The sequence below is a fragment of the Mugil cephalus genome, chromosome 23 (genome assembly GCF_022458985.1).
Source record: "Mugil cephalus isolate CIBA_MC_2020 chromosome 23, CIBA_Mcephalus_1.1, whole genome shotgun sequence".
Lineage (NCBI taxonomy): Eukaryota > Metazoa > Chordata > Actinopteri > Mugiliformes > Mugilidae > Mugil > Mugil cephalus.
Window position 1 is genome coordinate 2,249,178 of NC_061792.1, and position 16,028 is coordinate 2,265,205.

The following is a 16,028-nucleotide window of genomic DNA, read 5'->3' on the forward strand; positions in this document are numbered from 1 at the left end:
AGGATCTGTTCTGTCATCCATTTTTATTAACAGTGTATGCAGTGTTAATGTTATCCCTGGTTAACTGTGCAAACAAATTTTTTCGCAGCCACCATGCCCTGCTAACAAAAATATTAACAGTGACATGGATTGCACAATGCTGCTGGTCCAGCTAACAATATGAGTTACGTGTAGGACAAAAGCTATACAATAAGACTAACTACCAAATTGATGAGAGGCAAATTAAGTTTCTCACCATGTAATGTCATATTTATGCAGATATAAAATGCACATCATCAGCTTCACCCTATATTAAATGGGTTCCCTGCTGAGCTGTGGCATTTTGTCGAATACACACACACACACACACACACACACACACACACACACACACACACACACACACACACACACATATATATGTGTGTGTACCCACAAAATTAACTTGAATAGCTTCAAACATCATTTTTTCAAATGGCAGTGTTTTCATTTTGTTAATATAAAAGCTTTTCTCAACTACACGTGGGCGATAAAACCTTCAAAAGCATTTTGGAGTGGATGTGGAACAAGCAAGTGACTGAGTGAGCAAGGAAGAGAGTGAGAAAGAGGACAGGAAAAGAAAGAACCAGGCAGGACAAAAGAAGAAAAGAGAACGTTTCTTTTCCAGTTTTTCAAACATTTCCAAAGACGCCGTCGTCTTCATACAAACATATTACACCATTGCTTGAAGTTTCGTAGCTAAAGGTATTGAGGGCATTAGTGTATATGAAAAGGCATTGCTATGTAGTGGGTAGAAAATAACAGGATGATTGCACCAACAAAAAACAAAACAGTTTCAAGGCAAAGGTCAAGGATCTGCCAGTGTGATTCTGGAAAGGATGTAAAGGGGAAAAAAAGTACAAAAAATTCCTCTAAATTGAATAGCACCAACAAACCATGTTCCCCTACTTAGCAGATAAAAGCTTTAAAAAAAAACAGTGTGGAGTGGAATATTCTAAGCATCGTGATGTGTGCCAGTTACATATAAAAGCTATAAATAACAGATACAGTAGTACTGTATATAATGAGAATAATGTCTGTGCATGCCTGTACGTAGTATACCGTGGCTATTAACAGTAGATGAATTAAGTAACATAGTGGATTAAGTGTCTCTGAAAACAATAAATATACAGTGTGTATTGGTATTTTGTGCCGACAGAGATATTATAGTTTTGTTCATACACTACAATGAATACCAGAAATCCCTAAGAGGTTCATAGCACAGGGTTTCCCACATTCCACGCTACGTTATGTTATCTAACATTCCTAATACTGAAGTTCAGCGTATTGTTTTTGAGGCTGTATTCACAAAGTACCGCTATCTAGAAAGTCGCTGGCTACATAAGCAGCATAACACGTCCCAATCCCAGACTGAACTGCAGGTGGAGGAGTTGCATCGTGGTTAATGTACGGAAGGTGTCTGCTTTGGGCAAGGAAGATGAACAAAGAAGAGGAAGAAAAAAAAAGTAAAATATGTAGAGAACAGTCTTTTAAAGATGCTTTCAGGAAGCTGTTACTAAGGAACTAAGGTGCCATCCTTGACAAGTGTGTTTCTATGAGTGGGCTAACAGGAGATATGACATAACACATACGTCAATACAAGAGTGGGAGTCGGATAGATTGATGGCGACGGCTTGAAGATGAGTTGTTTCACAACTGTAAGGGTTGGTTCTGGTAAGAGAGGTTCTAGCTACCATCTACCATCATCAATGCGCTCTTTGTGATACTTTGGCCTCGTTCGGTTTCTCTATCACTGCAGTGTAAGGCTCATTATTTGATTAGATATCGACTGTGTGCAGGTCAGTGTGAGTCACGGATCCTCTCGAGGCCAGTTCACAGTTGTCAGGTCCATGCAGACTCAAACTAAACACAATGGACTGAAACGTACACCTACAGACATTACAACTGAAAAAAAAAAAAAAGAAAAAACTCATTGGTTTTAATTTTTATAAAGCTTGGTTTACTCATTGCTTAAGTTTTCTGATATTGTTATAAAAAAAAACCACCAATGTGCTTGCTAAAAATTAGTTTGTTTTTTTTTTCCCAGATTTTCCAAAAACTTTCAAATATGACTTAGGCAATTACGCCATTAGGCTAACACTATCATTTAAAATTAATTAATTAATTTTAACTTTAAATCCTGTGTTTGTTTTTTCTCACGATAATATGTCGCAGTTTACTTTTTTCTTACTACCACAGACAGCATAAAGATGGTTGACGAACATCTGCTCGAAATCCAAAGCAAGTAGAGCTCCCCCTGGTGACTGACTGCAGTATAGGCCATAAGCTCCATACCCTCCATGTTAGTGGATGGGACTTGGGCCAAACTAAAACACTATAATACATTTTTTTTTTTTGTAAAGGATGGTTTATGTCATTTTAGGTCCATATTTATAAAGAGTACAACCCTACTGTCAAATACATGTAAAGACTATTAATCAGTATGTCCCATTGACTCAATGATTGGAAGAGGTCGTTGAGCAGCTTCTGGATTCTTAATAGAAATTCAAGAACTCTGGTACATTTTAAAATGTCCAATATATTTTAGAAGTTGTTTAGACCAATGTTACCACTACACATATAAATTCAATACACACATGCAAAAACAATGCACGTTCGCACTTTTTCAGTAGTTCAGTGTGATGTCTGTGTTTGACAGTCAGTTCAATATGTCATTTCCTTTCATCAGGGCCCTGTGTGATAATTCAGGATGCCACTGAAAAATGAGGCAGATAACGCCAGTTGTTTTTTATTTTTCCCCGTTGGGACGAGTACGCCGACCTTTATTCTGCCTTATTTCATCGTCATCAGCTGTCATTTTTCCATTACTTGCTGTCTGGGCTCACGCACGCCGCTGTCTCCGAGATAACGCGCTGCGCAAAAACAAAAGTTCAAATTAATCACACTGAGTCTTTGTGTCGCCTGGCACTAATTATTACGGTTGAATACCTCCTGCGAAGACGCTGATGAGGACGGAAGTGTAGACTTGCCCTGTGGCAAAACGGGATATTCACTCTGTGAACACCTGGTAATGAGATAATTTTACATTATGATGAAGGTTGAGGCACAAAATCGCATTATATGTAGTTTGTTTTTGAAGGCCAATATCTCCAGGATTCCCAAATTTATCCTTAGCAAAATGGAAAAAAAATGCTAACGGATAACATGTTGGTAAACCATAACACGTAGTGATATAGTGTTCAATAGTGATGGGTTACGTTTGTTTCACCTCACATGACTTGACATTAAAAGTGTGACAGCAACAATAATGATGATGTGTGAAGTGTCGTGGGAAAGTCTGTAGTTCACCTGTGGACCAGGTGTGGCTCTGCGGTAATAACTAAGTCCTTGGCTGTGTATAAACTTGTTGCAAGATGAAATAACAGAGCTGGAGGAGGATGCCTTTACAGTATGGAACATGACAGGAGTTCAGCAGCCTGTTCGCTACAATAGCACCTAATATGTATGAACAGTCTTTAACCACTTTCACACTGCAAGAAGCAATGATTTCAAGTGAGCTTTGTGTAACTGTGAGACATCATGCCCATCACACCGTGATGTAAGGCACCTTTTAACAAGTGCTACCTGTCGCGTGTTTTTCAAATAGCCACGATATGACTACGTGAACATCTTAAAAAGAGAGAAAATATAAAATACGCCCGTATCAAAAAACCTGATTATTCTCCGTTTTTTGTGGGAGTTAAACAGGTTCAGAGAAAAAAAGAACAATTAAAAAAAAATAAAGATCTGACTTAAGTCAGATAAATAAAAAAAATATAAAAAAAAAAACAAATAATCTCTGTGGTTTGATACATGTCACAGCGTATGACGTTTAGGACTTTAAGAGGTGGTCATTAAAGATGAAACACTGCCCTCCATCCGCTTTGATAAATAAGTGTTACACCTGTAATGGTAGCTGTACAATATACTGCGTCTCATCTCGCCATATTTTCTCAATCAATCAATAAATAAGCTAGGGTAGGTCAGGACAGTTCAGAAGTTCTTGAAGGTCTCCAAGTCCTTGGGAGGCACGGGAGGGTCTTTCTTCCAGTCGTCATCTGGGTAAACATCAAAGTTGGAGGTGTCCCCCTCGTGGGTAACTTTGGGAACTATAGGAGGCTGTGGAGATGGGGAAATAGACAGTTATAATTCAGGTTAAGTCAAGGTAATACTGTAAAGAATTTGTATACAGTAAATGTACTCGCGTGATTCTAAACAGCTGACTGCGGAACTGTTGCTGTGTGGATGTGGAAATACAGCACTGAGATCTAACAGCTCTTCCCTGACTGGTTCCAATTATGTCTGCAATTTTAGGTTGCCAGCCAAGCTTGGGAGGCACTTAAAAAAGACTGTCTGCTGACCAGATCAAGCGCCTTGGGGTATTCCATGAATTACAGGGGCATCTGCTGAGGCCAAACTGTCAATGGTCTTGGTAAGCTCTGCTATGGGCTACATATCAAGTTGTTCCATGACCGGCAGACTTGACACCTTCAATGGCCGAGGGGTAACATTGTTTTCTTTGGAGTAGAGTTAAAGGCAAACCTTTCTTAAAGCTCTCAGTCATTGTATCTCAGTTGCCTTTTACAACAGCATGGGCACCTGTGGGTTGTCCTTGACCCTGACTGTTACCACATGCCTAAGTGTCCTCAAGGAAGACTTTCAACTCAGAGTTAATCCCAGTGTGAATGTGAGAAGGGATGGGTAAGCGTGTCATTGTGTCTGTAAACTACCATGTCAATAGCTAGGACATGTTAATACAAGACATTTTACCATATTGTGCTAGAAAACTCAGAGAATTTGCAAATTCCTCACAGTGAGTAACTGCTTGTGCTCCACAAGTGTGGCTCACTTAGCTACACTGATAGATTTCATCTGGGTTGACTTGGCTTTAAACCAGTCATGTCTTAGAGGTCTCCCCAAGAGATTCAAACCACTCACTGGTAATCATAAATTATTCACTGTTTAGAGAAACAGACATTTCGGAAAACGTACCTTCAGTTTTCTCAGAGGAACTCCCTCCCAGTCGACTGTCTTGAACCACCGGTGCTTCTTCACATCGTCTGCTCCATTCTGAAACACAGAAACCCAAGACAAAGCTTTATAAAGATCCAACGCAACCACATATTTACAAACCTATCAGTCCCTTTTCGCTGGAATAACACATGGTTGGTATGATATGATTTGAAGTTCTGGAACAAAATATGACTTCTGTTAGGTTGGCACTGAGCGTGTTTACATGGATGCGGCTATCCAGTTTCTGTGTTTTGGCTGTAAGTATTATTTCATTCACTCCTTAGCTGTTATGGCTTATCCTCTAAAGTCAAGAGGGTGCTTGAGCCTATCTTGGCAATCATTGGCTAGGATAAACAACCATTCACAAGTACAGCCAACTTAGAATGACAGAACGAAAGCAAAGTCAACTCAGAACGGCAGGTGTTCAAACCAAGAACCGTCACAATGGGAGGTTCTTGGAACTGAATAAGCTAGCTGGAGAACTCAAAGTCTTAGCAATGCTAAGAATGTTTTGAATGGCATGGACTGAAAGCTTATATTTAATTGCTATAATATCCATACCAGGACAGCACTCATCAATTGGAGGCTATGTATAACATGCATCTCTTTCTGACAGTGGCTTCACTATAAACTAAGTAAACAGGACAAACTCTCTGTTGTACATTAAACAGACAGATTTTCAACGCATTCAAATCTTAATCAAGTCAGACATGGAAAAACTAATAACATATTTCATTTAATAAATTAATTTAACCTCTGCATCACTACAAGGGGAGTTAAATTACCAAATCCTAATTGCTTTTTTGGTTCCACTAAATTAAATAGGAAATGAATTCTAAATCCGTCCCAATAGCAAGCCATAGTACAGCAGTACTGATAGGCCAGATACAACGCTCAACTCCCATTAATACGCAACATCTCATAGTTCCTGCTCTTTCTCTGCGATTTCATTTAACTGATGTGGGTCTAACAAACTTTTAATGAAACCTAAGATGGGAAAAGAGTTTTCAGTTCAAAACCAGGTAATCATGGTCAGTTATCCACTACTTTATCAGCGATATATATATAATTTGAGTTTAAATGAATAGGGACAACATGTCAGTAACCGCAGCTAAGACTGTTAGTTAGATAATGACAGACGGATCTTAAAAGTGGTCATATAGTCAGGAAATGAATATCTAACAGAGATTTGATATGTATGTGTTGAACATCAGGATATGTTGAACCTGTAGTTATGAGAGGTAACGTCACATAAGTGACCGAATAGACTGAGACATCGCAACAGCGAGTGGCTGTATGGAACTGTTACGGAACACCAATTCTGATAAAACGTTTTGATGTTGTGTGAAATGTAACAGTTCTGTAACAGTTGGGTAATGCCAAAAAAAAGAAAAAAAAAAAAAGAAGAGCTTTGACTTGTAAAGAAAGGGAGAGATGAACTACTCAGTGAAAGACTGTGTGGCCAAATAGTTTAAGAGTTAGATAGTTCAACAATTTAAGAATGTTTCTCAGTATAAAATTGAAAACATCACAACAAAAGTGATTACAAAAATCCTAAGAAATCTGTAAACGCAAGAGACAAGGCCAAAAACCAGTATTGAAAGTCTTCAAGCCCTCAGGCTGAACTGTATTAAAAACAGACATGATCTCGTAGTGGAAATCTCCACATGGTTGAGAAAACAGAACAGTTTGTCGCATTGTGCTCACACAAATGCAAGTTAAAAATCTATCATACAAAGACGGTGAAGAGAAAGAGCAAGACACAAAAACGCAGCTGCAGTCTTTGAACCCACGCTCATTTAAGATACACTGTGGCACAGATCAAAGGGTGGCATCAGCGTCGGTATGAGGGTGCATTAGTGGACACGTGGTGGCTCCACTAATGCAAAACAGCATTGTGGTCTTTGAGCGTTGTGACCTGCCACCCTACGTCTTATTCAGGGAAGGCCTCGCTTAGTTTATCAGTTGCATTGACATGTAGTCATAGTAATTGATAAACTAAGCCTAGTCATACATGTAAATGCAACTGATAAACTAAGCAAGGCCTAGCTTCAACAGCCGAATGATTTGACTGCCCCAGCAGATCTTTGTCAACGCATAATCAGTTCCCAATGGAGGCCACCAAAAATCTGAAATTGTGCATCCAGACTAATGCCTGAAATCCAATTTGTCACGCCAAATTTTAATCTCAAAGACTGTAACGCATTGTAACAATAGCATATGAATTACACCATGAATGGGAATGCTCCTTTGTCAACCACCACACCTAATTCACTGCTTCATAGAAACATTTAGAAACATGGCTTCTTTACCCATAAATGACTGTAAACTAGATTATGTATTATTGTAAACATAAGCCAAGTTACAAAAGTTAAAAATGAAAAAAATAAATAAATAAATGTAAACGTTGAATTGATTCTAACCATTATTGTACTGCTGGCACTGTTCACCTTCTGTACGTCAATATCTGTGTTGCGCTAATGAGTGATGCGACTTCTCTGCGGGGAAATACTAGCACCCGCAAGTCGATATCATCTTGTCTGGGATTACGTGGAGTTAATCACTGAGCTCAGAGACCTATTTGTTTCATTGAGAGCAGCAGCTCTCAGTCTCCCGCTCCTTTCGTTATTGTCAACTGAAACGCTGCAGCCCTCCTGTTTTAATCTCCACAGCTGCCACTGATGAGTGATGAAACGTCACGCTCCCGATAAATTATGAAAGCATCGATTTTCCGTTATGTTGTTCTTCCAAGAGATCATTAGGAAAATAAAAAAAATTCCACACTTTCTTTTGCGTTTATAATCTCCAGTATGGCTGCAAATGGTGCACATTTCATTTGTTTGTTAATTCCCTTGTCTTAAACAGGCGGCAAACTTCACAGAGGGTGTCAGAGAGATTTATTCACTCCTGACAAATTGTTTATAACTTTGCAGAGGAGCCTTGCACAGAATGCAGAGGCTGGAGTTGTTGCAGTCAATGTGAGGTCAAATGGCTAAGGGGAGAAATGATTGATACTAAACTTGTTGCTCAATTCTATTAAGCAATTTATTTGAAGTCCTTATTACCTGTCTAACCTTAGGTACTCTTAAGCCTGGATCAAGGAATCCTTACTTTATAGACATCTGCAGACAAATAATTGGTCGGGGGAAGCATAAAGCAGTATGAATGGTTACTGATATTCAATTCAAGAGGCTGACTGGCCACAAGAATAGATTTATTAGTAGGGAAAGAGGTTTGAGAGCGAGCCATGGTCAGTGTTCTGAGAACCAAGAGGGAATGTTTCTCTGGATTTGTGCAGAGTTTTGTCTTCCTCTGCTGAATATCTTTTAAGTTGCAGAGTTGTGGTGGTTTATATCCCGTAAGAGCAAAGCCCAAGGCTAAAAGCTGCGTGTAGAGTTATCCTTATTCTTGAAGAGGCAGAAGCACCAGAAGGCAGATGGATTTTGCACATTAAGTCCAAGTGAACCTAAAGGTTTTCTCCTTGCATTCACATCCATAATGTGAATTAGCATGGCATTTCTTCAAATGCCAGTGTAATGGCACTCTGGATTGAACTGCAAAGGAAGTTGGTGTTGTAAAACCTGCACATGTGTAGTAACAGTAAAAACCTGTTGAAAGAACATGCTTTTCAAACTTTAAACCTTTTTAAGGAGGATAGATTCAAAGGCAACAAAATTGTACAGATTAAAAGACTGACGGACTGTCTCTCTTTACTTAGTTGAGTGGTTCCTGCCATACTGTGGATAAGCAGTCAAACACGACTATACACTGTAGAGAACCAACCCTACCCCTGCACAACACAACTAATGGTGTCAAACAATAGACTGTATATAAATACGGACTACGCGTCCTGACGACCTAGCATTGGCCGAACTGGGGCTAGTTTCCGGGGATATGGGTGGTGCAATCTTGCAAGTTTGGAGCTGAAGTCTGCGGAGTACTACTACAACTTTGTGGAATCTAAAATATAAAACACATTCTGGTTTGCTGATTATCGTTTTATTTACTACATTAATTCCACATGTGCTCCTTCACGGTTTTGCTGACTTAAGTATTATTACTCAACACACTAAGTGAAAACCCTTAAAAGTCCAAAAAAGCTTTCTGTATAACTGTCTTCATTTATGTCTGGATCCAGTCACACTGCAAGACCTCATGGTCCTCAGACCGCTGATGTCAACCTCCCTACTGAAGGCATGAAATATTGTGTGCGGCCATGTGGTTCGAGGAGACGGGAAGTCTAACTAACTCACCTTCATGTTGCCTAGCCGTCTGGCTCGGTCAATGACCAAAAATTTCTTGATGAGGTCTCTGGGGGGAGGAAAAAAGGAAACAAGTGAGTTTACAGGTGCACAATACATTACTGAAAAGTGTTCTCTCTCTCTCTCTCTCTCTCTCTCTCTCTCTCTCTCTCTCTCTCTCTCTCTCTCTCTCTCTCTCCTCTCTCTCTCTCTCTCCTCTCTCTCTCTCTCTCTCTCTCTCTCTCTCTCTCTCTCTCTCTCTCTCTCTCTCTCTCTCTCTCTCTCTCTCACACACACACACACACACACACACACACACACACACACACACACACGGAAAACTGCCACAAAGACCTCCCAGCAGACAAAATGACAAATGCATCAATACCAGAAGGAGCCTGTAAGAGGTGACGGGGGTTGGCTAAGAAAGGACACAGGACCTCTTGGAGGGTATAAACATGAGCATATGGCGTAAATATTTTTGTCAGCGGAAAGAGACAAATTTCTTGATTGTAGTTTTTAAACATCTGTGATATTCTTTCTGATAACTGTTGACCACTGTTTGACACATTCTTCCCGGGGCCCCACAGAGAACCAAAACCAGACTCTCGTCAGTACACCGTCAACAGAAGACGACTGTGGAAGAGCAGAGTGGCTGCGTTCAGGTCCACATGTTCATAACAGGCCCTTGACTGCTGGTTGATTTTATGACTGATTTTTACCGCTGGGGTCACTCTAGGACACAGTCTGTTGGACTGTCAGCTCAAGCTGCTACATCTGAAGGTGCTTTTAGGGTACTGCAGGACCTTGACACCATAACCTACGTACGTATCCAACGCCCAGACATTTATACGTATGTGCTTGCTCTGTAAAAACGCCACCCAAATGCTAGTTGCCGCAGTGTCTTTTTTGCCAGTCATTTTTGTTTCTACTTCCTGGTTCACTTAAAACAACACCAACCGAAACTTTCAGTGAAATTCGTCCGAAATTTCCGTGTAACCTTCAATCGCTTTGAGTCATACAAATGTATCTCCAAACCTCCTCAGTTAACCATATCTGTTCTTTATTAATCCAAAAGCGGACCAATCACAGCTCTTACATTCTGTGTCACTGTGGCACATAGTTACATTTCTGATGATATGCACGTCAGCTACTGCGGTAGGTCTGCTCTAGCTAATTTCTTCTGAAAAGTATTAGCTGCGGGTGTTGCCTGAAGCTCTCTGAAAGACCTTTCACTGCTTGATGGATGTTATGTAACTGTGTACGGATGATAGAAATGGTTGAAATATTACAAATCCCTCTCTCTGCTGGCTGTAAGATTGATGGCTCAACAGTGGGACGTTGTGAGTTTGCTGAATTATCAAGGGAAGCAGTGTGTGCCTGGTCTCTCCGGGGTCACCGTGTCAAGACTGAGTGAATGAGTGTGAAAACTCACACACGCATGCACACACACTTGAGAGTGCACCGAGCCTGTAATCTTGCACATTCCTCCACCCTCAAGGTAGCGTAATGGGTGGTGTGAGCGGTGGGGGACCCAGTACAAATCAGTGGGCTGTGTCATTAGTGACTGCGGGCCCACCTTAAACCCCCCTCTTTAGCTCCAGGGAGCTCTGACCCTGTGTTAAAGGTATGCTGCTGCACTTGGATACGCCATCCTTGTTCCAAAATGCCCCCAATTGTTTGAAGTGTTACACTTATATGGTCATTTGAATGGTTGGGTGCGGTGTTGATAGTTACTGGTGAGGGGCTGTGTCAAGGTTTCAGATAAAAGTGTGGACACTGAGGACATGGGGCCTATTGAGACCTTGCATTAAGATTTGATCAGGCTATGTGATCATATCTGACCAGCTTTAGGTATGTGTGTTCAGACCTGGCATTAATATGCGTCTCCAGATCCGATCTCAGTTTTGCGCTCTATATGCAAATAAACCTCTGGGGATCATCATCAACTGCTGTCATTAATGGATCCCTACACTACAGACAACACGTCCCCATTTCCTAGCATTAGCCAAACTGACGCTAGTATCGCAGGCAGGGATAAGGTGGGGCCATTGTGAGTTTGCAGCGGGTGTCTGTGCAGTACAATTCGAGAGTGGAGTCACATGGAGCTGCAATGTCAATCAGTGCGTTTACATGCAGAGCTTAAGCTATGCTCAAAATTCAACTTTCTCACTACAGTCCTTGTCCCAGTTTACATGCAGCGCAAGAAAATCGAATAACTGTTCTCCTCTTCCACACTAGGTGGCGATTTTTTAATCTTGTACGTAATGTTCGCGCTACTTCTGGTTCAGGTAAGAGCCGCGCTATCCCTCAGGCGGCTCCATTTCTCTTCTTCTTCTTCTTCTTCTGCGACTGGCTTTCCTGGATGTGGGTGGTGCAGCATGCGCACACACATTATCCGATTGAAAACTCTGATTCCAATCGCATTATCTGGGTGTCTCAATCGGACAATGAGAACTCCGATTTTAATCGTAGTAACGTGTTAACATGCACTTAAGTTCTCCTGTTATAGTCCGATTAAGGCAATAATTTGTTTTTTTCATGTGCATGTAAACGCACTGAATAACCTGACTCAACTTCTTCCAGACTCAATCGCTCTTTTAGGGTACTGCGGCGCCTTGAAACTGTAACCTACGTACGTAGCCTACACCGGTGCGAGTTATTCCTACTTGTGCACTCGTTAGTCTGGCTCACTCTGTAATAACGCCACCCAAACGCTAGGCGGCAATGTCTTTTTTGCCAGTCAGATTCATTTTTGTTTCTACTTCCTGCTTCACTTTCAACAATGGCGACTGAAGCTTTAGGCAAAATTTGTCTAAAAATTTCGGCAAAAAAAACAACCAATTCAAGGTGGAAATCCTTGCCACATGCAAGAATGTTCACATATGCGACGACATGCTACCCAGACCAATTTTTAATTTGGTCAGAGACCGGATCTCAAATCCGATCTCATTGCGTCCTGGGGGTGTCCACACCTGTCTTTTACGTGATCGAATACCCTAGATCGGATCTTAATGCTAGGTCGGAACAGGCCCATAGACTTTACTTGAAAGCATTTCCAATGTGGCCAAAGAAATAGTTCAAGCATTCTGAAGATGCATACAGTAGGATTGTCAGATTGCATATGTGAATTTGGCACTAATGTTCAGTGCTTACTTGACATAGAAATCCAGATGACGTGGGAACTCCAGTTTTCCGGCGAGGATCTTCTGGTAGATCCCAAACGGATTGTCATCAAAGAACGGTGGATACCTGCAGAAAAAAATGAAATAAAATAAGAAAAGAACGAAACGTCATCTCCAGCCTGCTCCTTCTGAAGCTGATCACACTGTTACAATGTGGCACTGGATAAAAAAAAAAACGGCATGATGCAATGAACAGGTAACACAGGTAAGAGCTCACACACACTTATTTGAAACACAGAAGAGCGAACATGTGGAAAATTCACCATTTAGAACGGGGGGAGTGGTTGATGGCTATGATAACGTTTTGTTCTGCACAGATTATGATGATTTTGTGTGCGTTTCTACCACCCACAGGCCTTCTGCTGCTACACACTGCTGAATACTTTCCCAGTTCTCCTCTCGGCTCTGGCCTGGACAAGTCATTACCCACAAATTACATAATGGGACCAGCTTCTAAACGCATTACGCATGGAGCAGACAGGCACATAATTGCACCAGTTTGTCACACGCCGCTTGCGTTCCCAGTGAAAAGCTCCGGTCTGGAGACGGTGGGATGGGCGCATCTGGGAGCTGGCTGTGCACCGCAGACTCCATTTGAACGAGTGTGAGTGTGTTTTTTCCCCAAACCGATGCTGTCATAGCTGAAGAATCTGGGTCAGTACAGCAAGATGTGGGGAGGATGACAAGACATTAACATTTTGCGACTTTCACTGATGGTTTCGGAGCAGACACGGACACAAAAAATAGAATCCACTCACACAGTGAAGAGGCAGAATGGGGATATATTACCTCCGACTTGATGTTTATCTAGATATCCGAAGGCATTTGGGAATGTGATATGAAAACCCTCATCTGACACCCTGAGGGTGAACATTTATCTACGAACCAAAATACCAGCCTCCAATGTCCAATACACAACAAACCCATTTCACCTTTTGCCATCAGAAATGTCATTAAATGACAAATACATACACAATACCATATTTTTAAGGCCAATTCACAGTAAATTCATTGACTGAAGTCAGCTCAGTGCTTACTAATTGACAGCTATTAAACAAAAAAAGACATGGACTACAACAGTTTACCTTCATAGTAGTATTGAATTGCTTGCATAGGGAATGGAGGATAGGGAAATGCAAAGTGGATCCTCTACTAGTTTGTCATACAGTATTTTAGTCTTCAGTTAAGGCTGTTTCAGAGTACTGCGGGACTTTGGCGCTGGTACGAGGCATTTATACTTGTGCACTCATCAGTCTGGTTAACGTAAGCAGGCGCTGTTTTTTGCCATTTGGGTAAATATTCGTTTCCACTTCCTGCTTCACTTTCAACAATGGAGACTGGAAACAAATTTCAGAGAATTTTGGCAAAGCTGAACATTTGAAGTGCCACAAACTCTATCTTAAAAGTCGATATGTCCTCCAGCCCTAGCTAAACCCTGTCTAAGATTCCTCGCCCCTCTCACTGAAAGGAAATAAGTTACTTAGCCGCTGGCTACGAACCGAAGTGTGCCTGCCAACACACACAGCTTAATAGCTTTACTTTGTTTCTGTATATACTGTATTTGATGCTGGAGAAGAATTAACAACTGGTTTGGAAATGTTTTTTTTTCCTTCTTCTTTTTGTAACTGAAGCTACAAATTAATAATTTGTTGAAGTTTATGAGGCTCATCAAAATAATCCTGATGCACAATCGAGTTTTTATTTTGTTTTCATTTTTTTATTTGTTCTATTCATACCTTCATGCATTAGGTATACCTGATGACACGGAAACACAAACACACAGCATGTGGAGGAGCTGTGGATTGATTCACCAACCCTACGATTACTGAACAAGCCACTACCTGAGCCACACACGCCCTTATGTCTAATAAAGAGCATTTGGTGGATATATCTAATTGATGTTGTTTCAGGTGGGGCTGGTGTTCCTATGCCGGCTGCATAACATCAAGAGTTTGATGCCTTTGAAAAACCTAGAGCCTCTCTTCCAGAGGAAATCCTTCTCCAAGTAGCCATTATCCTGGATGGTGACGTCTTCTGTGTTCTCCTCTGATGTTGTTGAACTTGGACTCTAGGCTCAGTGTTTCCTGGTTCTGTAATCTGCCAGCAGAAAGGCTGCAGACTAACGTCACCGTCCTCATACTCAGCGTCCAATATGTCTGTGTTTTCAGAAGCTCTGAAGGACGCTGGACACAATGACAGGGTGCTGCAGAACCTCTTGTGGTTTGATATCTTGGTTGGTTTCTAGATGGCGCCATTTGGTGAAAAATCTAGGGTGACCCTTTGAGGGTAAATCCTCCTCCATGTGGCCATTATTCTGAGAGTTATGGACAGACTGCATGATGACGTCCTCCTCAATGTAGGCATTGATGTCAAGTTTGACAAAATGGCCAGGCTAGTTTGTGTCAGGGTTTCCAGGTTCTCCAGTCTACCAGCAGTTGGGCGTCTTTCACATGGACTGCTGCTAAAATGGAGAACAGTACTGCTGCAATGCCCAATGGCAGAGATGAAGAGATATAGCCCTCCGATGGACACAAGCACAAAAGTAATACCACCTGTATTAGCACCTAGTAAAAACAATAGACATTAACAAAACTATAAAGATATAGCACTATTTATCCAAAAGGGAAATCACTGTGTTCAGCTTCAAATAGAGTGCAGCAAGCATCCCCAGTGTTAACACACATTGCCCTTACAAGAACAGAACAGACAATAAAAGTAATAGTTGCCAGAATAAAAACACAACACAAAGTGCTCAGGGGTATGATTGTTTAGTATGCTTGTATTTCTTTTTATTGTCTATCCCTGCTTTATTTGAAGCATTATTTTTTTATCCCTTTAAATTTAAGTAAACTTGAAACACTCACCAATTCAAATTTACTTGTACTGTAATGTACCTGTGCAAATAGCAAATAAACTCTATAATAAAAACAGATAATACACTGGCACACACAGACACTGGTTGATCTCATTGCCATTGGTCTAAAACATTCTATTCCCCTAAATCTTTGACTGTTCCAGAACTGCTATGTTGTATGTGTTTCGTCAAAGTCTGAACTAAGGCAGGAAAATGTGGGCCAAATATCAGTATTTTTTTAGTTGAGAGGCGACATACAATAGATATGTTGATATGCTTTTACAAACATTTCCGAGTCCAGGCCACAAATGTAAGTAGACACTTTCATTAACAGACTGCTTTTCATACCCATTTAAATAAAGAAATAGGCAACTTTACGGCTCTCTGTGAAATGTTTAAGAGCAACATAAACTACATTAATACAAACAATATACTTACATCCCATATCTTAAAAACCTGGTATACTGTCCAGCCTTAGTGTGATTTATATTGAAAGGCACTGCAGGTAGCAGGCAAACAGTAGTCAAAAGAACTTTAAACTTTAAGCTAAAGGCACTGCAGGGTTTCCCAAAAGCTCTCACAAGACCCGGCTGTTTTTTTGTCAAACTGTCTTAAAACAAACTAAATTAATTATGATGGTGTTCCACCTAAATATGTGAAATGTCTACACATACTGTGGAATAAGAACATGCATTTTGTTAAGCTAGTTCTGGAGTC

The 16,028-nt window shown here is 40.8% G+C and overlaps 1 protein-coding gene across 2 annotated transcripts in view; it reads right to left on the minus strand.

Moving 5' to 3' along the window:
- Positions 1 to 623: 623 nt before the first annotated feature.
- Positions 624 to 16,028, minus strand: part of prkx (protein kinase X-linked) — a 38,030-nt gene continuing 22,625 nt past the window's right edge. For both annotated transcript variants that reach the window (XM_047576700.1, XM_047576699.1), the window contains 4 exons: positions 12,429 to 12,524; positions 9,285 to 9,342; positions 5,011 to 5,088; positions 624 to 4,137 (listed from right to left, as the gene is read on the minus strand). In XM_047576700.1, the coding sequence (XP_047432656.1) occupies positions 4,012 to 4,137; positions 5,011 to 5,088; positions 9,285 to 9,342; positions 12,429 to 12,524 (358 nt within the window). In that variant the 3' untranslated portion in view covers positions 624 to 4,011. The remainder of the gene's footprint in view (positions 4,138 to 5,010; positions 5,089 to 9,284; positions 9,343 to 12,428; positions 12,525 to 16,028) is intronic.